Source organism: Perca flavescens, chromosome 12 (genome assembly GCF_004354835.1).
Source record: "Perca flavescens isolate YP-PL-M2 chromosome 12, PFLA_1.0, whole genome shotgun sequence".
NCBI lineage: Eukaryota > Metazoa > Chordata > Actinopteri > Perciformes > Percidae > Perca > Perca flavescens.
Genome location: NC_041342.1, coordinates 26660619 through 26686807, shown reverse-complemented (window position 1 = coordinate 26686807; position 26189 = coordinate 26660619). Strand labels below are relative to the sequence as shown.

Genomic DNA, 26189 nt, shown 5'->3' with positions numbered 1-26189 from the left:
AAGTTCCCACTAAATTAGCACCACCTTAAAGGTGCAGTAGGTAAGACTTATAAAACTAACTTTCTGTCATATTTTCTGAAACTGACCCTATGTTCAAGTAGAACTACATGAAGCAGGTAATAAAAAAATACAGCTCCTCTGGCACCACCTACAGCCTGTAGTGTGATTTGCAAAAATCCACCGCTCCCTGTTCAGATGCACCAATCAGGGCCAGGGGTGGGGGGTCTAACTGCGTGTCAATCAGGCAGGGGCTGAGAAGTTGTGATGTTAAACATTTTTGGCTAAGTCCTGGATCTTTGCAATCCTACTTACGGCACCTTTAACCGACTACAACTATAAAAAGTCACTTACAAATGCATCAATAATTATTATTATTAGTATAATAATCTACACACAAAAAATCTGAATTATGAGTACTTTAACTTTTGATAGGCTACTTTAAGTACATTTTCATAATACTTATGTACTTTTAATTGACATTTTCTGTGCAGGACTTTTACTTGTAATAATATATTTTTACAAGGCAGTATAGCAAATTTTACTACAGTAAATGATTTGAATACTTCCTCAACCACTTGCAAATGTTGTAAATCAGAAGTATACATACAATATTGTAAGTTGTGTAAGTATCAAAAGTAAAACTACTTGTTATGCAGAAAATAACCACTGTCAGTGTTATATTGTTATACAGCCACTATTATATTTATAATGATGCATTTATGTGTAAGCAGCATTTTACTGTACATCTGATTAAGTTGGAGTTATGTTATAGTACTTTACATACTGTTTGGTAGTTCAGTCTATTATAATGCATCATAAATCATCATGGGTTGTATGTGTAAAATATGAATGCACAGAGTAACCTGCATTAAAACTCATACTTAAGTACAGTGCTTGAGTAAAGTAAAAAAACTACTTTCCACCGCTGTCCATGTCTTCTTAATCGGAGGCTCTACTGTCAGCCTGGCAACAGATGGATGATGATGGGGGTGGAGGGTTGTTTGCTCCTGCTACAGTAACATAAGTGTGTTTGATCTCTCCCTTGCTACCCCTCGGTCTCTTTCATCCTCACACACACACACACACACACACACACACACACACACACACACACACACACACACACTCCAAAGTGAAGGAGGTGAGGTTTGAGTAACCCTCTCTTCCCTCTCCCTTCTTCCACCGCTGTTTCTCCTTTTTCTCTTCCTTTTACTCCCTCTTCTCTTGACCTATCCATCTCACTCACTCATGCTCTGGCTCTCTTCAGTGGTACAACACGGACAGGCTCAACATCTGTCTCGCACATGAAAAGGGTTTTTGCAAGCTTTTTGTCGTCTAAATATGCTACCTGCCTTGTGCCGAACTCTTAGCTTGTGTAAAACGAGCCAGGGCTGAAAAAACAGGGAGAGGAAGCATTGGATGGAAGGTTGGATGTGGGTGGGTAAAAGCAGGGGAGATGTAAGGAGATGTCCATATATAATAATGGCCCAACTGAAGGTGAAAATACCATAAACAAGCTTTTTAATTCTTCTATATTATTGATTTAGCTGTGAATGTATATGCAGCTGCATGCACACATGCATGAACATACATATTCAAACATCATCAAAATAAGATATTGATATATGACAGTATTATTGTCTTTATCATATGTTATTTGACAAAACAAATCTTAACTCAAGGTCCACTTACTTGTGTTCTCTGGAGCTTGCAACCAATATTTTACCACCTGCTAAAGTTGACTGCTCCCAAAAAAGCTAATACTGGACATTGAGGTATGTTTCTTTTTGTCAAACTAATTTATCCAAGTTTGGAATATTATAGCCTGCTTTTTTTTTAAGGTAACTACAGTATGTGTCTGTTGAAATGAAAATGATACATTAAAATCTTCAAATCAGTACAGTCTGTATGGTCTATCATGGTCATATAATCAATTTGTCCTTTCACTCCTGTTTAGACAGTAGAAGAGGTGACTCCGCAGAGCACAATGTATATCTACCTTGAATAATACCGCACACTGAGTTTTGCACCATTAAAGTATTATCCATGTTTTAATGTGCATTTTTAGAGTTGCAGAAACACTTAATAATCCTACAGTCTCTTTAAGACAAACTGTGTTTTTTAGCTGATTATATATGGATTATTATTTTGACTCATGAACCATACCTTGCAAATGGAAAAATAACTTGTGGCAATGTGTGCAGGCCCTCCTAACTCAAATGACAGGTGTACTTACTTACTGAGATGTTTCCAGACACTGCAAACCAAATAAATACTGATCTTGAAAGTGTGTTAAGACCGTATAGCTTTAATCAAGTTTTAGTAGACTTTTGTGTTTTACCACATAAGGATTTTAAAATGTCCATCCTTTTGCAAGACTATTGCTATTGTGTTTATGCATATGACATTCATGTATTTAATCACGATGCATTGCTCATTATTTACCATCTAATAAGGAAAAAACTGTGGATACCATAGGCAGTTGTTGCTGTTCCACACCTTCTGAAATGTTGTCTCTACTTCTCCCCCAGACCCCACTATTTCTGTCAGGCTCAATTTGCAAACAGGGCCCTGGCTCGAGGGTGGAGATGGAGATGGAAGAGGAGGCCGCTGGCAGTTATGGCAGAGGCCCCCGAAGGGGCAAAAACGGTTCCTAAAGAGTGGGAGGCAGGAATTCCACAATCCTAGCCTGTCTGACTGAGGGATCTGCCTGCTAAACATTCAACTTTTTCTGCTGGCGAAGTGCCCTTTGAAATCCAGCTGCAACAAAAAAGAAGCAAGAGAAATAGGAGGGGTGGGTTTTAGAGAAAGCAACAAAAAAGGGACAGAAAGAGAGGATGAAGGAGATGAGAAAGAGAGGAAGAGAGTGATAAAGGGGTGTGTGGTAGAGAGTAAGTGTGTGTGTGGGAGTGAGAGAGAGAGAGAGAGTCTGAATGAGTGTGCTCCACCAGGGCCTCACCCCCCGCTGTAAGGGACCTCCACAGATTATCCTTCATCTGAGCTTGTCGGTCTTGACCCCACCGACCCTGAGGCTCGCTCTCTCTCCCACACACACACACACACACACACATACACATTTCCCCACTCACTCATTCATTTCTCCACAAACCCTCATTATTTTTTCTGTGTCACTCACTTTTTCTCTCTTACATCTCTGACGCTCACTAACACACCAACACGCTAACTCCACCACGCAACCACCACACACATTCCCCAAACACGCATGCACGCACACACACACGCGCGCACACACACACAACCTGGTTCTTCATGCAAAAGAGGGGGACCCAATGGGAGAAAATCCAGGCTGATGTGCAGGACAAATGAGGAGGGGAAGAAAGAAGAAAAGGGGAGAAAGAAAGACGGCAAGCTTTTCACCACCATTGGTATAAAATAGAAAGGGGAGGGAGAGGGCTTGAGGGGGACAAATGCAACACAATGTATATACAGTACTGCAGGTTTGGCTCAAAGGAACTGGTTCAGAATCAGTTGTTGCATGAGCATTAGTATGTTCAAATTATAAGCTAAAACTGATATTTGTGTCTGACGTTATATGCGTATGTTACACACTACTTTATTCAATAATTTATTTAGTTTCTTTAATTGTTTTTGTATTTTAGCTATCAATCTTCACTGTGAACCACAGAGATAGATCATATATAAGGATATAGGAAGATATTGTCAAATTGTAAAAAATTAAATAAAAAAAATACATATTTCTCAATTGGAAGCTTTAATACATATCTATATGATTCATATTTATAAATATATTTTTTAAATGCATTTAATTCAATTAGACTGAAAGTTGCATAATTATTGAGTATTCCTGATACATTACTTTTAATACTTTTTCTTGAGTCACACATTACATTGAGCATGATTGACCTACGCAGCACAGAGAAACCCATCTTACTGTACACGGTGGTCCTTTTTAGGGAAATTAATTTACTCTGCAATGTATCCAGTAATTTTCCTCTTGCTGAAAACCTTATTACACATCCGAACTGAGCTCCATAATGATACATATAAACTTCTTCCGCAAACAAAAACATGGGAAAATCCATGTTGTGCGTGCCTACATGGAGGATCCCTTATTTGTCCACGTGGAGGTAAAAATGGAAAAGCAAGTAGCAGTCTGGATAGACTGTGAGCGTGAATATGTTAGTCCTCCTTAGGTTTTATTTGCAAAGCTGCAGGTGGATGCTTGAATGACATGACACTGTTTTTCTTGGCTCTGTTTCTGGCTGCACTTTGTGGATGTGACCTACCTGCTTGTTTGGCAATATAATCTGAAAATAAATACAACATGAGGAGACACTCTGTATTTATATGGTGGACTGAAATCATTATAATATTTTGAGAATATTCCAAAAGACAACAGGAGTGTATGTTGTGCTAAATAGGATTTGATCTTCTGAGGTATAATGTTTCTATAATTTTCTGAGAGGGATTTGTCATTTTTAGCCTCTATGGGAGTAATGTATTAACCTGTGCATATTGCAGTATTGTCCCTAGTTTTTTTGTTGATCCTGTTCTCAGTTTGCTGATATGTTGGCCTTTTATTAAATATAGGATATTGATAACAACATACAACGTAATGGATGGGAAGATTTAATGCAACATTTTGATCAGGTTCCACAGAAGTACAGCTTTATACAGTTTTGTTTGGGCTGTTGTTGTTTATCTAGAGCTTCAACTGAGAATTTCAGAGTAATGAGAGAGAATTATTTAGCATGCACGTGGCCAAATAAAAATAAACTGATCTAAATTTGGTTTAAGTCTGAAACTATAACACTGTATTATATGCTTCCCTACTTGAAATGATTTTGTTGAGATTACTATTTTACATGCTTGTGTGTCGACTCGATTTTTGTGTATTGGATTCATTATCTGTGACAAAATGATTTCAACTCAAAAGTCAATTTAGCTTTTTCTAAGCTTTTACCAGCATCAGAGTTATGTTGACATCTCAGCAACCTTTTTGTCACAGCAATTGTTTCTAAGGTCAAGAGTGAAACTTCCTGCTCAAGATGTCATTACCCAGAAGAAAAAATATTTTAATAAAAAAAAGAAGAAGAAAACAACAGATACAGATAGCCTATAATGGAATTCATTACAAAAGCACCTCAAACTACAGCCTTACAAATTGTAAGTCCTTGCTGATTTTAATTAAATAATGAATTTGGCCAGACAAAAAATGCTAACTGTTCTGATGACTTAGAATTACATAATAAAAGCCAAATTGGCAGCAGTGGTATTCGTAAGTATGCAGTTTAACTCCTTCTCACTAGGGGGAGGTAGTTGAAAGCCGGCAGCACACACTGGGTAATCGAGGAAACTCAAGAGATTCCTCCGTAGCTAACAGTAGTTAGCTGGCTAATCTCCTGGACAACGCAGTTGTGGTTGTTTTATTGGCCGTTTCAGTGTCCATGTCTTTTTTCCTTTTATAGTACAGCGATTTTGTAATACGCCGCCAGTGACAAAAGTGACGCAGACACCGACGGACAAGTTTAAATACGCTGGACGTTTGGCGACTGTTGCTTTCTTCCAGGATGCTAGCACATAAGCCAGCTAGCTAGCCAACCTGCTAAAGTAGCCAAGTAGCAGCACTGCCCGGATGCTTTGAACAGCAACGCAGAGGATTTTGGGGAGTTTCTAGTCGGCCTTACATGATGTCAAACAACTGGCCACAGCAAAGCCCTGGTGGGGCAAGTTCAGTGCCCAGCACGAGTAGCAGCAGCAGCAGCAGCAGCAGCAGCAGCAGCACAGGAGGCACTGGGAACACAAACGGTAGCGGTGGGAGCAACGTCGTCACAAGTAACCTTAATGGTAACAATTCTGGAAATGTTGTGCCCTCTCGGACCTTGGCAGCAGCCAGCGAGGGTGTCTTGTCGGTGCCAACGTTGGCCCCCGTACCGTCGTCCCGGGGCGGGTTTGCTTCTCTGAGCAGACCCTCTGCGTCCTCGGGCAGCAGAAAGAAATCCCTCCATCAAGCACCCCTTTACAACGGCCTCTTGAATTCATACGAAGATAAAAGCAACGATTTTGTGTGGTAAGTTATCTCTGAAATGTGGCCGTGAAAATGTTCTTTTCTGTAGATTGTAGTTGCAGGGCATTAAAAGCTTGCTGTCACAGTTTCAACATTTTGAAAGCTAAATGTTGACATGCACATAACACGGCTTTTTGTCTACTTTTCCAGTCCCATTTGCTTCGAGATGATAGAAGAGGCACACATGACAAAGTGTGGACACAGCTTTTGGTAAGTGTTCAGTTGTAGCTGAGACAGTCAGCGGTATAGTTGTTTTACAGCAAATTATTTGAAGTTTGAGAACATGACACACCCAGCAGAGCAAAATGCAGAAAAGAAAGTGGGCTCGTCAGAAATAACCATTTCTGGTATTTGTCATTTTGTAAGACTTTTGCCAACATAAATAACCGTGCAAATGTAATATATTAATGATGCTTACAGGTAGAGATGGAGAAGGACAACTTTCCTCTTCCACCTGTCCACCAGTTTACTCAACTGCTATACAAACCTACACTATATAAAACGTAACAAGAAAATGTTTTGGTTTATAGTTTCCCACTGCAACAAACCAGTCTTTGCATTATTGAGAAAAGCTTTTTGCCCTTCCATTTTTTCTTTTCTTCATAGCATCCCTTAAAGATTTTGACTGAAAATTTAGCATGAATGAGTAGACTGTATGTGTGCATGTAGGTGGAGTGACTACCAATGTCAAACAGGAATTCAAACAAAGACAAATAGCAAATAGTGCAACAAACGGATAAAACATTTAGGCCCATTAAAAACCTATACAAGGAACATTATTTCCTTTCAGTTATTTCCACAGTATTCAGTTGTTTCTCATCCTGCAGTTTCAAGTGTATCCGCCAGAGTCTGGAGGACAGCAACAGGTGTCCCAAGTGTAACTATGTTGTCGATAACGTGGATCAGCTTTACCCAAACTTTCTTGGTAAGTATTTTGAGTCAGAGGGATTGATGTTTGTTTATGTCTAAGGTGTTGCTTAGGTCTTTTCTGCTTTCACTGATAATCAGAAAACAATTCTGAAATGGAAGAGTGGTCACAGAACATACATATTTGTACGTCAGGATATCCACTGTACTGGACAACACAGTGGTCTTGGAATTAAATCATTAGATTTATTTAGTTTGACATTTATGTAATGTTTGCTACAATGACGCAAAGGGGAAATTAATTACCTTAATAGGGTTGAGCCAAAGTACTCTTGTCATCGGGACTCAAATGTGTCTGAGAAATAATTTATCAAATACACGTTATGCTAAACAGGACAGAGTCCAGTGAAAGTTCACTTATAAAGTGATATGAAAGTAAATAAACCTGCCATTATGGTAATGAAATTGGTATTGCCAATAGAGGCCCTACCAAAGTTTTTACCACGGCTAAACTGACTGACCCAAAGTATTATTGCTTTCCTGTTTAAGTCACACTCTGGTCTTATTTCTGTTGTATACTTACGTAGCGTTTCCACTTTTCTCCTTTACCCTATCCCCTCCACCTACTCCGCCTCATGTCCCCATGTTCCAGTAAATGAACTGATCCTTAAACAGAAACAAAGGTCAGATGAGAAGAGACTAAAACTGGACCATCCTGTGAGTACAACACATGCACACTATAACTGCTTTGTTTCTCTCTACCTGTGAATGCTGTTAAACACACACACACACATTTTCACTCTTACATAGTTAGAAAGGTCTGTTACTTGTAACTGATTGGTGTCTCTGGCCCACAAAGAATGGGTCAAGGTGGCAGGTGTTCCAGGATGTGTTGAGTCCTGACCAGGAGAACTTAGACCTGGCAAATGTCAATCTGATGCTGGAGCTCCTGGTCCAGAAGAAGAAGCAGCTGGAGGCGGTAAGTAAGGGTCTAAGAGTGATCAGATATGCATTTCATTTTCTTTCTTCTTCCTAACAATTTCTTGCATTTTGCATCTGCATTCTGGCTTCTTAGATTCCCATAGGGCTGCACAATACTCCATGGTAAAAGGTATAATGGTGACTTTTCGAGTCACAGATGACTCATAACCTGTAATTCCATGTTAAAGAAGGAAGATGCAAAGTCATCTACTAAATAGTCATAATGGGTGTTAACCGTGCATGAGAGTGACCAAAATGAAGTGACTAAAGTGAATAAATTCTCTCAAAAAAGGCTTTAAAGGTATTAAAATGGCTTGAATATTTGTTTTGCCTGCAGTAGACGGTCTCACTGGTGCAACAGTGGATTGGGCATGCAGGAGGCTGTTCAGTCATTTTTTTTTTTTTTTTTTTTTTTTTTTTTTTTTTGTGGAGTTTCAGTTCGCATCAGAGCTGTAGCAAACACTGTTGCCACTGCTGGCTACAAGAGTCTCATCAAATCATTTTAAATGTAATTGATTATTTATATTACGAGTTATCGTAATATACAGCGGGGAAGTACTGTCAAATGTGATATAAATGGCAATAAATAAATGTACTTAATTAATAATTGTGGACTTTATTTTCTCTACTAGTTTTTCATCATTCTTTACTAGTGTGATAGTTGCAGAGGTGTTAGCTTGCATTCTAGGTGGTAATTAAAGGTCTTTTAAAGTCTCAAATTCAGTTTGCAAACACTGCAGAAACCCTGGTATCGTGAGGCCTCACATCAGGAGTTTCTGTTTGCATTCCCCTGAATATGTTTTGGAGCAGAACCATTTATCTTGACAAAAAATGAGAATGTTTTCAATAATATAAAAGACAAATAATCAAATGTTAATAGTCTCCACATTTTGCTCTGGAAGGATGACAAAGAAATGTCATTAAACTTCATCAATTTTTCATCAAAACAACGGTTTTCTGACCATGACTATACTATACTAGTTTTTATACAGTTGGAGGTGGTTGTTTAGTAGTTGCTCAGAAACAAACCAAAGTGCTCTGTTTCCATCATCCTTCTCCGGTTCCATCAGTTCGCTTTGTAGTCAGATCGTTTTGAGACAAGAGAACCCTGTTTGTGAAAGATTATAGCCTGCCATGTTGCAATTATGCATTGCTTTGCATGCAATGGCTAAGGAAATTGCATTGATTTGGCTGATGAATGTGATTTGACTTAGGGGGCTTTTGACCGATGATTCACAATCATCGACGTTTATGGACGAGAGCTAGTCCTGTGAATGTGGTCGTATTTGAGAGAGGACAGCATGAGGAATGACATATCTGGGAATTACATCTTCCATCAGTTGTATCATATATATCTGCAAGGAGATGCTCTAGGCTGTGTTTAAAGAGTCAATGTTGTTGAGTCTTGTGAATGGTATTCAGTAGTGCTTGACGTGATCCTTGTGGCAGAGAGTATGTGGTATCACACTTCCTGAGTAAATGCAGTAAAACCTGGTGCACATATCTCTCTCAGAATAGCCTGCAACATCCCCTTTTCTTGACAATCCATGTGATATGAAAACAAGTTATAGGAAAAGAGAAGTAGGAGCCACTGCCTATCCTGTGGATCATGTCGTGTCACGTCAGCGTAGGCCTAGAGTTTTAAAATCCTAACCAGTTTTGAAATTGAGTTGCCTCACGTGAGGAGAAATGTCACTGATTATCTGCTTTTGAATTGCAAAACTCACTCCTGGATTAGTAAGGAACAGTGGGAACCTGAGCACTACCTTTTTAGCTTTCTCTCTGTCCAACACATGCTTATCTTTACACAGTAACCTGTAGACAGTTCTTGACACATTTCACTGACCCTTTCCTCCTTCATGGTTGCAAATCAAAGCTTTGCTCTACGCTAGCCTGTTGTCTCTCCTGTGCCATTTTCAAACATCCTCTCTATCATTAAAAACAGGGGTGTAACTACTGTACACATCTTTTGCAGATGTCAAACCGGTATGAAATTGTCATGGCCCTGTTGAATCTGCCAGCAGTTCAGATTGTAGCTGTAAACTGCTGTTTAGTTGTCTCGACAGATAGTCCAGTGACAGTCTTACCTCTTTGGAAATAGCCGCAGTGGATGTTGTACCTTACCATCTTTGGTGTTTTTGTTAGTTCAGACTGCATAAAGAAATGGCCAAATAAGAGCATCAGTCCAAAATATGACTCGACTCCCTGCTCTCGATTTATTTTGTTATGCCAGACATTCGAAACATGAGCAACTTGTAGCCACAGTTATCAAAAAGCGTCTTCCAACACCCATAAACCCTCCGGTTTGGGATGGTTTCCTGTAGTTGAATTGAATAACATGCTCCTAATAATCTGTGCCTCACTTTGATCATTCCTCTCTGTACAACTCCACTTTAGTTTGCAATGCTATCATTACAGTGGAAGTACCACTGATGGAAAGAGTAATAGAATGTTATCTCTGTAAAAGTGCTGTAACTAAAGAAATTGTACTCCAGTAAAAGTACAATAACTTGTATAAAAATGTATGTATACCTGTACTAGATAAAGTAACAAGTTGGTCAGTTAAAATGCACTTTGAGTAAAAGTTACAGCTTTAGTGTTAATGTTTTTCCCGCTGGCAACTAAACATGTTTTCACATGATCTTCTCTCTTTAGAGGATAAGCAAAGGTACTCTGCAGCTTCACCTGTAGTTTTGTGAGATTATGTATGATGTCTGTCTCTCCACTAGGAATCCCAAGAAGCTCAGAGACAGATCCTCATGGAGTTCCTAAAAGAAGCCAGGAGAAATAAGCGAGAGGTACTATAATTGCACTTCTGTGTCATGAAATGATTTTGAAAACTGTCCACATGCAGGCATATTAATCTTTTGTTTCTGGCCCTGTCCACAGCAACTGGAGCAACTCCAGAAAGAGCTCAGCTTTCTAGAAGAGGACATTAAGCGTGTTGAGGTAAAGTCACAGAGAAAGTATCACCCTCCTGCACGTGTAACCAAACTCTCATTCACAGTATGTTCTAAATGGAAAGGTAGAGGAACAGTACACATAATTATGAACTCCTATTATATTGTGAATTGGCAACAATTGGAGCCACTCATCACAACTTGAGAGGCAAAACATGTTATTTCTGTGTACTTTTCCAGGAAATGAGCGGGCTGTACTGTCCAATGATGGAGTTAGAGTGTACGGTGCCTAACGTTGAGGCTCCCTCCCCAGCACCCAGGTACGGCTGACCTCTGTGTTCTAACAAATTCTGTCTGTACAGCAAATGAGTCCATCGTCATCACAGTGCAAGGAGCCACATTGAGATTCATGTGTAATTTTCAAAATCTGTGCTGACCGATTCTATTTGATTCTCAAATAGAATCGGTTAGCACAGATTTTGAAAATGTTTTACCTGTTGCTCTATAAGAACTACTATATCTTTATGAAGGAGCTACTTAGCTAATTGCAAAGCACATGCATATAGTCCAGATGTTATGGGCTACTGTATATCCATATAATGTGCCTCATATGTCTGTATATTTTTTGTTTGTTTGTTTGTCAACCAGCTGCAGTAGTATTATTGACCCACCAGACTACAGCCACCCTCCAGGATTCGGTGGAACAACCCAGGTAAGTCAGATAAACACATTCTGTTAGCTTTTAAATCCAGTTCTAACTCTCAAGTCAAGTCAAATTTACTAATTTTTTGCATATCTCTTATTTGCAAGTTTTTATAATATGATGCAGGCCATTGGTTTTGCCTCCAAAGAAATATGGGAAAAAGTTCCTTATAGCTATTGAAACAAATCTTTGTACGCATGCTCTCACATGTTTTTGGCATGTACCGTAGTGGCCAGAATGGATATTAAACTAAGGGTCTATCAAGTCAAGGTGTTTATTTTATTTAATGCTAACAGGAAAAACATCACACACATTCTCAGTAAAACTGAATTAAATCAATTTGTTTTTATCAGAATAAATGTCAGTGTGAGCTAGCACTGAGTTGACTGTACTCTCAAACACTTTGGGATTGTTTTGCCAGGGCAAAAGACAGACCTGGTACAACAGCACACTGGCATCACGGAGGAAGAGGCTCACGGCTCACTTTGAAGATCTGGAGCAGTGCTACTTCTCCAACAAAATGTCCCGCATCACAGGTACCAATCCCGCAGTGAATGTGTGCAATAGAACAACAACAACAATTTGTCTAGAAACATCTATAGGCAGATAAGTATGTTGTCCTGATTCTGTACAAACAGGACATTTGCATGAAGGTAGGATACGGGTAGGAGCTTCAGTTCTTAGAACTGTTCACTTCAGAGGAAGGATGGCTGAATGGCAGTGTGTGCCTCACCCCAGTGTTATTTCTCAAGTTCCTATTTGTTAAAATTAAGACCACATTTGTCACAAACTTCACTGCTTGCTGTCACAGAGTGAGTGTTTCTGATGATCTCAGCATTGGAAGAATGACACATGCTGCAACGCACAAAGCAAAAACCCTACAGGGTGGCACACCATACAAAAGGCTCTTTGTTTTTGGTTATTATATTTATTGAATATTAAGAATGTATTGATGTTAAAAAATGTGACATGAAGCCCTTTCAACATTCAGTATCGTTATACTGTCCCTCTTTTCCCCATTACATACAGTATATAGTTTATGTCCCCATTGCTCCTTGTAAACAGTATTTTAATATTGTGTCCAGATGAAGGCAGGAACCTGAACCAGCTGGATGATTTTATGGAGTGTCTGTCTAAGTTTACCCGCTACAACTCTGTGCGGCCACTCGCCACCCTCTCGTACGCCAGTGACCTCTATAATGGCTCCAGTATTGTCTCCAGGTACAAAAAGGAACTTGTATATTAGTCCTATACACTCTGTGGCATTGATCTATGAAGGCTCGGTGTGGGATTTTATTAACAATTTGTATAGAATTTGTTGGATTTATAATGTGTGTGTGTGTGTGTGTGTGTGTGTGTGTTTTTTTTTTTTTTTCTTTTTTTTATTTAATCCATTGTAACACGTTTTCTAACAGTATAATCTTTATCAGCCCACTCACTATCAGTGACTGTATTCTCTCCTGTTTTTCAGTATTGAGTTTGACCGTGACTGTGACTACTTCGCCATTGCCGGTGTGACCAAAAAGATCAAGGTGTTTGAGTATGGCACAGTGATCCAGGATGCAGTGGACATCCACTACCCTGTCAATGAAATGACCTGCAATTCCAAAATCAGGTAGGGGGGAATTAATGTGCGAGCATCTTTTTAGATCCTACAATGCCACGTTGAGAGTGGCTCGGATCATCTTTTTAACCCAAAATGTTTGAACACACATTCAACAAAGATGATCGTGAGGGCAACATCTGCTGACTACCACAAACTGGTTTCATGAAGTGGAAGAAACTTATAGAACTCAGAAGGAAAAACAATGTCTCCATATTTTGGTTTTGCCAGTTGTATTGTTGTGCAGACCAGTACAGATCCAACTCATGCTCTGGATTTGTTAAAAAAAAAAAAAAAACAACAATAAAAATCATTCTAGAAACCAAGGCCTGAGTCAAAACAAATAGTAAATGAAGCACATATTAAGAACGTGACAAATTGTGAGCTTGAATCTTGAAAAGTGAAGGTGATCCCGACCTTGTTTGTTTTAGCTGTATCAGCTGGAGCAGCTATCACAAAAACCTCCTGGCCAGCAGTGACTATGAGGGTACGGTCATTCTGTGGGACGGATTCACCGGCCAGAGGTCCAAAGTCTACCAGGTATGATACTTTTTTTTTTTTTTTTTTTTTTTTTTCCCACCCGCTTGAGACTTTTTTGGAGGCTCTGCATTTTTTCAGCTGAGATGCTTGGTTGCATCTGGTTGCTATGATACGGAATGTCTGCTGATGTAAAAGTTGGCACAAGGTAGAGTACTTGGTGTGGACGAAGGGAAGGCTGAAACACGCAGGGAGAGAGGACAGTCCAGCAGTATACATTTCTCCTCCGTTGTTGTTGTTCAGCACATGTACATGTAGGATGTGACGGTTGGTCTTTGTGGTATTTGACCCGCCCCTTCTCCACTGTGATTGGATGGCTGTGTAAAAAGGGACGGTAACGAGTGCAGCGCTTTAACCCAAAGTTGAACTTTTTTTTTTAACTTTCGGCGACCAGAAAAAGAAGCCAAACGTGCAGCGCTCTGCGCAGGATAGGCTCTCACCACCTCGTCACGCTGCTGCCGTTTGTAGCATAGTGTAAATACGTGGTTTCCATTCTTTTATTTGATTATCAATACAGTTAAAGTACACATTTGACTCAATGGATTGCTTAGTTAAAACTGTGCCATTCATCAGTAATGTTTGTTATGACAAGTTTTCCTCTGCTTTCTTTTCAGGAACATGAAAAAAGGTGTTGGAGTGTTGACTTTAATCTGATGGACCCCAAGCTGTTAGCCTCCGGTTCTGATGACGCTAAAGGTAACCGACGAGTGCTCTGGCTGAAAGCTTTCAGACATAGGTCATCTTCTATCTTTCCAGTTAATGCAGAAAAGTTCACGTCTGTTTTTTGTGTTTCAGTGAAGTTATGGTCAACCAATCTTGACAACTCAGTAGCCAGCATCGAGGCCAAGGCCAATGTCTGCTGTGTGAAATTCAGTCCAACCTCAAGGTATCATCTGGCCTTTGGCTGTGCAGGTGAGATCAGGATTGGTTTTAGGCTGTGAGTGACCGATTTCTCTTGTCTTTGTCCTGTGAATTTACTGTTGGTCGAGATTCATTGACGCATTAATTATTATTAAAACTTACTTTGCAACTGTCTAGACTAAGTATCACTAACATGTTTTGTATGAATACAGTTTAAACTCAAATAGCATACATAGTGTATGAGCAGGTTACAGTACAGGGTCGGACTTCCAATCAGTTCAGTTTATTTCATGGGGGGGGAGGAAACGGAGAAGATAATTTGTCTCTCTTTAAAATTACAGGCAAAGAAATGTGTTGTTATTGTTGAACTCTTGACAGTGTGCACGCACGCTTCACGCCACTGCAGTTCGTCCTTGTAGACCACAACATTTCATTTGTGGTTTCACAGACTCTGGTGGTCCAGACAAACTTCTGAAACCTTCATTTGTTACTCTCCCCAAGGGAGAAATAAGGATTTCAAATGTTCTTTTGTACACAGAAACAATCTTTCAAGTACCAAGGACAGGCAGAGCTGCATACGAACTCTTGTGTTATCCAGCGGTGAATTGCCCTGGCTTATTTACCCCATTCCCTGTGTCTCTAAGGTCCAAGTCCACTGAGCCTGACAAAAGGAAACCCCTCCTTGACCGCAAAGTATTGGTTTACTGGAGTAAAGCTAGGACATTGGAATAAAAGCCAGCAGGCATAGTGTACCGTTCATTCAAAAACAGAACTGATGGAGAACACACAGCTTGTAAGAAACACACATTTTCTCAAATGTCAACAAAGGCATTGCACCATCCATTTCACAATGGCTGCCTGCCTTGGTGGTTACTGGATATGACTGACACGGAGTTAGCCGCAGCCCCTCCCCCCTCTTCTGTCATCCCTCCCGTCTGAACGCCTGCCTTTTTGTTTTTGTTCGCAGATCACTGTGTCCACTATTATGATCTACGCAACACTAAGCAGCCAATCATGGTATTCAAAGGCCACAGGAAGGCTGTGTCTTACGCCAAGTTTGTCAACGGAGAGGAAATAGTTTCTGCGTAAGTCAGTTTAGCCTCATCTTTAGCGGTACTGTGCTGAAATTATGTTTTTGTTACAACAAATCAGTTTCATGAAAACATCTTTTTTTTTTTTTATTTATATTTCTTCTTAAGACACACTTACACCATCTACTATATACTGTATGCTTTTAATGTATTCCCATTAACAACTGTACCAACTGCTTTACATAGTTAACAAAAATAGATGCTGACTTGTAGCTCATTTTGTTTTCTCTACTCATTTCTCAAAGATTTACAGGCTGACAATTGGTAACATTCTGCCACAGATTAGTAAAATGCAGTTTTAACAAGTCATGTCACAAATGCCCTACAGTTCTTGACTCATTGTATTTACATCCTTCATTTGACAGTTCAACAGACAGTCAGCTGAAGCTGTGGAACGTCAACAAGCCTCATTGCCTGCGCTCCTTCAAGGGCCACATCAATGAGAAGAACTTCGTAGGCCTGGCCTCCAATGGAGACTATGTTGCCTGTGGTAAGCATTGAGTTAATAAAAAAAAAAGAAACCTATACTGACCATGTTGCAAATGAATCTGTCACGCAGCATTTCATGGATAATTGCTCGTGCAGGGGCACCACTGCAAGAACCAAAATCTAAAAATGTTTTATTAAATTCAAAATTGAAATGAAACATTGTGTGTGTGTCTGTGTGTAGGCAGTGAAAACAACTCCCTGTACCTATACTACAAAGGACTTTCCAAGACGCTGTTAACGTTTAAGTTTGACACCGTTAAGAGTGTGCTGGACAAAGACAAGAAGGAGGACGACACCAATGAGTTTGTCAGCGCTGTCTGCTGGAGAGCCATGCCAGATGGAGTGAGTTCACCTTATTACACTGTTGTTAATCTTACAAATTGCTGTTCTAGAAAGGAGATCACACCATGATGATTAAATATCCATGCGTAACTTACACTATGCTGTTTTATTAATACTTTTTTTTCTTTTTTTCTTTCAGGAGTCAAATGTACTGATTGCTGCAAACAGCCAAGGAACGATCAAGGTTTGTGTTTTGAGGGTTCTACATAAAACATGCTTATACCTATAGGACTACTGCATCAGGTGCCAGACTTTTGGCAAGGTGACATGCATAGTTAGAGCTCTATCAATCAGTAAACAGAAAACTAGCAACTGTTATGAAAAAAAGAATGTTTTGACATTTCCGCTTGAAAAATAATAATAAATAATTTCAGATCTAATACACTAGGAACCTTCTTTTTTTTTACACTTCTGTCTTGTTTGAAAAGGCAAATCAGTAATCCAAATGTAATACCTTTTGACATTTGTTACTGTAGTAGTCAAAATACATAGACACTAGTAAGCCAAATGACTCTTCATGAACCATTTTCCTTATTTTCTGAGCCCACTAGATGGCGCTCTTGGACAAAGGCTCAATTTATGGCAATTTTGTTGTTGTTTCAGCCCTTTGTTGAGCAGAGAGCGCTATCTAGAGGGCTCAGAAAATAAAGAGTGGTTCCTGAAGCATCAGGAGGCTTCATTTGGCTTCATCACTACAAAAAGCCATTCACCTTTTTGTTGTACAGGGATGCAGCAGAATTCCCAGTGAAAGACTGTATCTGCATGACTAAATACCAGAAGGGATGAGTGTGAAAGAATGTATTTAAACAATTGTAATGCATTTTAGTTTGACTACGGTTTTGGGCTTACACGTCCAGTCTACGTAGTCACGGAACAGAGCAAAGCTGATTTTCCAGTCTGTAATATTGGACCTCATGTGGCACTTTTATTGTTGCCTATCAAAGCAATGACTGCGCTCATCTTACTGTTTTAACTCATTGTCTCCAGTGACAGCGTGCTACAGATGACAAAACAGGTCTTTTTTTTTCTTCTCCCTACACAGGTCCTTGAGCTTGTCTGAAGGGCCACCACGTCTTCAGTGTGTGATAGAACTACCATCAGCCTCTTTGTTTGGTAGAGGATCAGTCTGATTCAGGGAGAGCCGAGGTTGCCTGCGGAACTAGGATACCCGACAGCACCGGGAGAGCTGAAATAAACTGAACCTGTCGTATTTCAATGAGCTACAGCAGAAAGACTTTGGACCAGTACATCAATATAGCAGGAGAAGATGTGCTGTCATTTTACGGCAAAACAAAAACCAGGAACTAGCTTGGGGCACAAATGGAACAAGAGACTTCAGAAAGCATTTTGTTTCTTTTCAGTAAAGTTATATCTGCTACAATAGAGCGCCTCTTTATGGTTTTAGGTCAGAGCAAAACTTGTACCTTTTTAATGAAGCGGTCACTCTCAAGGGTACATCCAGCCAAACGCTAAAAGTATGATTTATTTTCCCTTTTAAAGGCCAAAGCACAAGACAAAATGACATGCAAAAATGATGTCTTTACATAGAGCTTTTACCCCCCATTGTTTGTCAACCACCTTATTTTCCCCCTTTATGTGTAGTTTTTGGGTTTTCCCGATTGGAAGAAACCTGTTTTAATAAATATGACTTGAATTTCATTCTGTCAAGCGTATCGTCAGTTTCTTTTCTGGCTAAAGAGTTTAGAATGTGGGGTAGTGTACAGAAGTTAAGGAAGACCAATGGATTATGGAAATGTTGATTAACTCCTAATGTTTGTTACTGTCTGAACATAATGAGACTGCAATGCTACATCAAACTGGATTTTTTTTTTTTCTCCAAGATATGTCAGCTGTTTGTTGCTTGTTGAGAAATGAGAACCTCAATCGGATGTAGTTCTTTTAAAGTAGCAATGGAATTACTCTTGACATACTGTCAGTTAAAACCTCTGCCTTCTGTTGAGGGGTGATCCATGTGGACAATATTGGCATCGAGAGGATTTGGTAAACACCGCCAAGACATACCTATTTTATGATAACTTGAGTGAGAGGTGTTTTGTATTTGTATAACTGAATAAATTATTTGGAAATGATTGTATTGCGTTTGGTCATATTTTATTAGATATTTTTTGCCATTTAAAGCATTATCTTGACTGAACTTGTAGGACTTATTTTAGTCTGTACTATTATTTGCCTTTGCCCACCTAGTTAGGCTATTATACCCACATTACTGAGGCTTATTGAATGATATTGTGTACATATTTTGCGAAAACACTAAAATATCAGCGATATTGAGGTATTTGGTCAAAAATATTGTAATCTTTGATTTTCTCCATATTGCCCATAGCTCTATGCTAACTGCAGGATTTTGCATAAAAAGCGATGAGACTAGGCACAGGTGTAATGTTGAGATTGTGTTTGTAATAATACAGTTTGTGTGTAATTCCATACCAGAGGAGCATCTGGCTGTGTTGATTGACTTGCATCAACTTTGCTGAGTAGCCTACATGTCCACTGAAATATGGAATCATCTTTCTGATGCTGGCTACACTGCTGCTAGTTAGCTGTTAGGATGGTGCACGGTGGTGAGTGGACTACAAGGTGGCAACTGTAAATGTTACTTGGCCTGTTTGGAGCTGCCACGTCCACCAGGGTCTGATGAGGCCCTTTTCACATCTCATCAGTTGGGCTGCTGATTAGTAGCAATTTAGTTTCCACTAGTGGAAATTACATTTTGCCATGTTAAATTGTTAATTTTAAGGTATTTGTCAAACAATATCGACATGTTGGTAGCACACATCTGTAAATCAGACGTGTGCTACCATAACAATTCCACAAGAGAGCAGCACTGGTTTGAAACTGTCTTGTGGATTTAATTAATCTTCTGTTTTCAATTAAGACATATCACAGCAGTTGTTCATGTAATACTATATATGAAAACAACTTATTTTATGTTTATTATTGTATTCTTTAGTGGTTTAAAATCCAGGTGATAACAGCATTTCTACAAGTAATTAAAAAAATGACTTTAAAATGTGAACTGAGAGAGACCAGACGAGTGAAACCAGTAGCAGAGTTAATGATCTTAGTACTTGTTTTTAACACAATTGCCTCTAACAAGTAGCTCACAGGTCACAGAGCCCACCTTCCTCCAGTGGTCTGCAGGGAACCTCAGGGTGCTGCTCCAGCTGTAGTGGCCATCCTTCTGCATCACCCCGGGGCTCCTGCTCTCCTCCCAGCTGCTACTGCTGCTGCTGTCCACCTTCCAGGCCAGACTCCAGTCTGAGGGGAAGCCCTTATTGGCCAGGCACATGAGCTTGGCCTTCCCCCTGCAGCAGCTCCTCACTGGAGGGGGGCAGCACTGTCAGGGTGGGACTAGTCTATATCCATTCAGATGCCGCCCGAAATTCCACCGGATGTCACTCTTTTTGGCCAGATTTCCACTACCTTCCGCTATGTGTTTGGCATTTTAAACTCCAGTCGTTTTATGAGGACTATGCTTAACTGCTCCTCAGATCTCTGCCGGGTAAATCCAGACAGCTAGCTAGATTATCTGTCCAATCAGTTTTCTGTTGCACGACTAAAACAACCTTTGAACTTTACTTTTTGAACACGTTACACCAAAACAAGTTCCTTCCCGAGGCTATTTTGCAGTGGCGCTGTGGCTTCGTCTGGCCCTTAGCACCGCCTGTGACCATTGTGATTGGTTTAAAGACATGCCAATAAACCAGAGCACATTTTTCTCCCATCCCGGAATGCTGTGTGGACTAGCCAGACCCTCCTCCGCACTGTGGAGGAAGGTCTGGCAATGCAAGACTAGGGGGGCGGACAGACATCTACTAGGAGCCACCAATCAGCTTTGAGGACGGCTGTCAAACATACACCACACCTTTACTGTGTGAGAGTTGATTTTCTGCTTTAAGGAGTTTCTGTCGTTTGGTTTTTCTGCTCCACCAGTCTCTCACTCACACATTGTTTCACTTCCCTTTAAGAAGCCTCTCATGCATATCGGCACAGAGAGAGACATCATCAAATATATCAGGGTGGGGACGATTCGACCCACTGCAGAGACCGAGAGATTAATAAACTTTGTATGAGGTCAACTAAACTCCATTCGGTTGGCTGCAGCAGAGGAGGCTACTAGTTCTGTTGGTCTTCCTCAGATTGGATGAAACTGATGTTAAACGTTTCACTTCCCTCTCTGAGCTCAGTAATTAGGAAACAGACATGCAGCGCTGCTGAACCATGACAACAGACAGGTTTCAGTACTAAAGAGGAAAAGTTAAACGTAGTACTCTTTCACTTTGGCGTATATTTTTTAATTTACAAAGGAAACATTTTGAGTTCAAATATTAAACATAAGATGGCAATTGTGAGGCTACCTTAACTATTTCTTGTCTCAAGCCCAAACCTCATAAATGATGATATGTGTTTATACTCTTCATATGAGCAGGAACCATCACTCAACAGCCAGGCTTTATTACTAAACTACGCACTATAGCTTTAAATATTTTTTTTAATTCTTATATGTTGGATAGCTTTAAAATCTTGAGTCTTGGAGAAAACATTGAGTATCCTAAACCCCATTCACATTAAACAGTTCTTGAGTGTATTGTGAACTGGATTTTTATTTTAATGGGGAGCCAGTGAAAAAGAATGTAATAAACAGGTGTAACATGAGCACTTTTCAGGGATAAAGGCCTTCCTTTGGACCACTTGTTAGTGATTCATCGATGTGAAAGGCAAGACATTCCTGCAGGAGTTACAACAGTCTAAATGGATGAATGGATCTTATCTTGAGGCACACAGTGGGCCAAAGTTTAACAATAAATCTCAACTGGAAAACACAGATGTGAGTCAAACACTTTGCAAACACATGCTGCCCAAGAGTCAATGACTGGTCAAAAGTGACACCTACATCTCTGAGGGTTGATTTAACAGATGAGGAAATAGAAACATCTGAGAACTTTAATAATAATTCTTTTGAAGAAGTAGGAAATGCGTCTTGAGCATCTTCTCCGAGTAACACCACCGAAAACTCATCTTCTATACAGATGATATTCAATAATGGCTTAACCCTCATCTTCCCTTCTTTAAGTCCATAATGGGATCAGTAATTAAAGTAACTCTTCTGTCTACTCTCTCTTCCCCTTTTAAATGTACAAAAAGAAGCAACTGCAGACTGCGGAGTTTACGGTTTACCAAATTTAAGTATTTAAGTATTAAAATTAAAGTAGAGCTCCTCATGAAAAGAAATAAAGTCTGGCAAAAAATAACCTATTATCCTAATCATTGACTGGACTATCTGCTGTATAAACACAAATAATCTATATCAATTTCCTGGTATTAAACCTTTTATCCCACATTCTCTCAAGAGTGCATTGAATATTTATTTTTGGCACTGTTTTCCTTTCACACATAAAAAAACCCCACAGATGTAAAAATACTGTCACAAGAATCCCACAGAATTAAGTTGCTGTACTTTCTTGGTGGAACATTTAAATAGTCAAAGCACTGAAGGGAAACATTGTGATATGTTGAGGACAGCTACAGTTGACTGACTCTGGGTGTTTGCATACGTGTCCTGCCTCTCTGCTCCCAGCCTTTAAAAGGGCCAGAATTGATCAATAGCTGTCCAGGCCTTTCAGAGCCACTGACACACTTGCTGCACAATGATGATGTCACTGATTCTACTGCTGGTCACCCTGGGGCTCCTTGTTCAGGGTGAGATTCTCTTCTGAAAAAACTTTGCTTCAGGATGCAACGAGGTTCACCTCAATGATGTTCTGCTATACTGGAAAAACACCGAAAGTAGCAGCATTTATATTCCTTCTTCTATTCTCTATGTTAAATAAATGATTATCTTCTCTTTGGATGTTGATCATCTTTCTCCAAGCCGGATTTGTCTCAATAACCTTTCTGCTCTTTTTCATGTTTTCCAGATTCATCAGGAGAAATCATCTTGACTCAGTCTCCTGGATCTCAGTCTGTTGTTACAGGACAGACTGTCTTTATCAGATGTAAATCCAGTACACAAATAGGTGATGACATTGACTGGTACCTTCAGAAACATGGAGAAGCTCCTAAACTGCTGATTGTGGATACTACAGCCCGTCAGTCTGGAGTTTCAGATCGTTTTAGTGCAACAGCGCATCATAAGACTGACTTTACTTTGACCATCCGTGGAGTTCAGACTGTAGATGCAGGAGTTTATTACTGTCAGCAGCATAACAGCCGCCCGTTCACACGGTGATACAACGTCGTACAAAAACCTCCTCAGCTGGAGAGGAACTGATCTGACTCGACAGCTGCACAGAAATTAAACGACAACAACATATGACTAACATATACTTTATAGTTACATGCAATTCTAACATAATACACAGACAGAACTAACTTTTTTTAAACATATTTTATTTGTATTTACCATTTTCTGAGGCAAAGTTTAAATTGAGTCAACCACAGTCAGAGTTTGATGCCAGCTCTTATAGGTTTGTAGGCTCTATTAATACAGATGGTCATACATTAGTACTTTTCCCTTTATAACTTTTTTCTCAGGGTTTTTGTGAGATTATTGTTCTATTGATCTATCATCTGATCTATATAAACATAAACTGTGTTGAACTGGATCACTAAATTAATACAATGAACAATTAATTTATAGTTAAGAAATAGGATCCTGATATTTTTCTCTTTTTTAATTTCAGCAAATTCAAACTCATTTCAAGTTTAAATCCAGTTTATAAATAGAAAATAATTAGATTTAATACTACGTTCTACTTTTGTCATCTTATTCTTTTGCCGTTGTGCTTGAGGTTTTGCTAAAATACTTGAATGTTAATATACTTTAATTAAAATGCAGGTTAAAATATAAAAGATCGCCTTTAGGTTTTATCCGTTTGTGCTGATGATATGCTGTTTTATTTTTTGAACTTTATTACAGACTGTTGTCAAGTCCATTTCAACATGAACTTCATTAATCCTTTATGCCCACAATAATCTTACCTGCTGTATTATACAACTGCAAAATTAAGACATTATTATGTTGTACTTACAGAGTTAATGATCTTAGTACTTGTTTTTAATACAATTGCCTCTAACAAGTAGAAAATGTCCTTCATTATACTCAAAAAACAAGAATCTGTTTAAATAATAATATACTCTGAAACAGTTTGAAGAAAACAATCTTTATTAAATCAAAAGCTTGTTGGCGTCATTATGAGCAAGAAAATATCACAATTTAAATCTTTTAAGTCTGACAAGAGAGAGAAGGAGAGAGAGAGAGAGAGAGAGAGTGCAGACTGAGAGCAGTAGCAGAGTCCCAGTGAGTCAGGTCAGGACTGGGAACACTGATCCCTCCTCAGTGTCTCTGAGACTGGAGTCTGGGAGCCCTGGGTGGCCTCACAGGTCACAGAGCCCACCTTCCTCCAGTGGTCTGCAGGGAACCTCAGGGTGCTGCTCCAGCCGTAGTGGCCATCCTTCTGCATCACCCCGGGGCTCCTGCTCTCCTCCCAGCTGCTACTGCTGCTGCTGTCCACCTTCCAGGCCAGACTCCAGTCTGAGGGGAAGCCCTTGTTGGCCAGGCACATGAGCGTGGCCTTCCCCTTCAGCAGCTCCTCTCTGGAGGGGGGCAGCACTGTCAGGGTGGGACGGACATCACCTAGGAGACACCAATCAGCTTTGAGGACACAGCTGTCAATCAACCACCACACCTTTACGTGTGAGAGTTTCTGTTAGATGGTTTTTCTACTCCACCAGTCTCTCACTCACACAGTGTTTCACTTCCCTTTAAGAAGCCTCTCATGCATATCAGCAAAGAGAAAAGCATAATCCAGAATGCCCTTAAATATATCAAACTACACTGGGAAAAAAAATGGCACAAATTGGTCGGATTTTAAAACGTGCTCATCAAAATCATTTAAACCTTAACTGTTCATTACTTTAAAGTATTTAGTGGAGACATAACTTGTGTCAATCCAATGTTCTTCATGTGGATTTCAATCACTGTTAAGAAAAAAAACCGAATATTTTCAAAGTTTGAAACAATAGATGACACAATGAAGAAATTTTGCAGAATTTCAAATACCCATCGTTATCTTCACTCTGTTCAAATGCATTTGAGTTGGCTAATTGACTCTTAATTTGCTTTAAAAACAATTATCATTGAGGTTAAACACATTTTGGAAACATTTGTAAAACAGGTTTGCCATTTTATGATCCTATGCAGTTGTATTAGTATGACAGGAATGTGTAAAGGAATGTTTAGTATAGCTGCTCTGAGTTCGTCTCCATGGTAAAGGAGGAGAAATACAAATGTAAGTACTAAAACATGTTTACATTATTAATAAAACAAAATGAAAACATCTGCTGTAAAACATCCAAAAGAAATAATTCAAAACATAACTCCAGAATATTATACGTAATATTTTTGCGCAGAAACTTACATCCAACATCCAGTCTGGTTCCTTCACCGAACGTGTACCAGTGATACAAAGTCACTGAGCCGCCGTACAAAAACCTCTCACTGTAGAGAGACATGGCTCTCTGACTTTGTCAGATTGAATTAAAGCTACAATCCCTCAAGATGCAATTTTACCATTCATGTTGGGTATAACGATTGAATCTCTAGTTTAATGTTTTACTTTCATTACAATGAGTTTTTGAATTTCTGTTGCTAGTGTGAACTTTGCATCTCAGTGCAAAATAGTTGTTGAAAAACATATCCATGAAAATGAAAATGCTACACTATTGAATATAAAAGAATACAAAAAAAATGGCTCCTTAAATAATAAACATTTGACTTACTTCCAAATTCCAGTCTGGTTCCTTCACCGAACGTGTACCACAGTGATACAAAATCATTGAGCCGCCGTACAAAAACCTCTCACTGTAGAGAGACACGGCTCTCTGACTTTGACACAAACAAACTCACCAAAAACATTACCAGTTTACCCACTTTAATAACTGGTTACAATGTATGAAACCGATTCCCAAACTATGACAATGTATTTAACACTTTCTTTGTGAAATGCTAAACATCTATAAACAATATTAATTTATTTTACTACACGAGGGGTCTTTAACGCTTTTTTAGGCCAAGGACCCCTTAGCTAAAAGAGAGACGGAGTAGGTACCCCCTACTACATATTCTGCATAAAATTAAGCTGCATTAAGTAGTAGGCATAGTAAGCTTATCTTTAATGTGTAAATTATATATTTTTTTCCCACAAATAGGCCAATTTATGTCTGCTATTATAATGTTGGATTCATATTAATGAATATCTTCAGACATATATTAATTTTTGAAAAAATGTAAATGTCATTTTGTAAACATAATTTGGCAGCTCCCCTGCAATAACTCTGAGGACCCCTAGGGGTCACGGACCCCCTGTTGAATATCTCTGCACTAAACTATTTGACATAAGATATTTCTAAAGAAAAACTCTCCAATAAATCCTGCCAAATGTAGGCTAAATAAGTATTATAAACCTGTTTATTGACAATCATGAAAATTTAAAATAACTTTGTTTAAATTTGTCCCACGGTGATGTTGCTTTTTGTGGTGGACGTCAAAACACGGCACGTCATAATAACCAGACTGCACTCTGTAGTGGGCTGCATGATAGCAGATAAGATAAGAATAAATAACATAACATAAAAAGACAGCCTAGGGACAGACTATGATATATTTCAACTACCGGTAGCCTATATGTTTTTCAGTACATTACCATGACTGAACGCCGGGCCCTCGTGGCCAAAAATAGACCGT

The 26189-nt window shown here is 39.3% G+C and overlaps 1 protein-coding gene and 2 gene segments (V, D, J or C); 2 read left to right on the top strand and 1 right to left on the bottom strand.

Moving 5' to 3' along the window:
- Window positions 1-5258: 5258 nt before the first annotated feature.
- cop1 (COP1 E3 ubiquitin ligase) lies at window positions 5259-18082 on the top strand. The gene is made up of 20 exons (XM_028593951.1): window positions 5259-6052; window positions 6200-6259; window positions 6877-6974; window positions 7569-7633; window positions 7776-7895; window positions 10627-10695; window positions 10787-10846; window positions 11038-11117; window positions 11446-11509; window positions 11922-12036; window positions 12586-12721; window positions 12972-13115; window positions 13535-13643; window positions 14255-14336; window positions 14436-14552; window positions 15469-15586; window positions 15958-16082; window positions 16263-16423; window positions 16563-16607; window positions 17466-18082. Exons 1-20 carry the CDS (start codon window positions 5670-5672, stop codon window positions 17481-17483), a joined length of 2169 nt encoding a protein of 722 aa, XP_028449752.1. The 5' UTR covers window positions 5259-5669; the 3' UTR covers window positions 17484-18082.
- A 3995-nt stretch (window positions 18083-22077) lies between these two features.
- LOC114564738 (immunoglobulin kappa variable 3-15-like) lies at window positions 22078-22673 on the top strand. The segment is given in 2 exon segments: window positions 22078-22144; window positions 22363-22673. Coding segments are annotated over 2 exon segments (363 nt in total).
- A 924-nt stretch (window positions 22674-23597) lies between these two features.
- LOC114565015 (Ig kappa-b4 chain C region-like) lies at window positions 23598-25156 on the bottom strand. The segment is given in 2 exon segments: window positions 23598-24080; window positions 24865-25156. Coding segments are annotated over 2 exon segments (420 nt in total).
- Between the last annotated feature and the right edge of the window lie 1033 nt (window positions 25157-26189).

Coding starts and splice junctions, on each gene's coding strand:
- cop1 (XM_028593951.1), top strand. CDS start 5,670: ATGATGTCAAACAACTGGCCACAGCAAAGCCCTGGTGGGGCAAGTTCA. Junction 14,337..14,435: donor CGGTTCTGATGACGCTAAAG/GTAACCGACGAG, acceptor TTTGTGTTTCAG/TGAAGTTATGGTCAACCAAT. Junction 16,083..16,262: donor TGGAGACTATGTTGCCTGTG/GTAAGCATTGAG, acceptor GTCTGTGTGTAG/GCAGTGAAAACAACTCCCTG.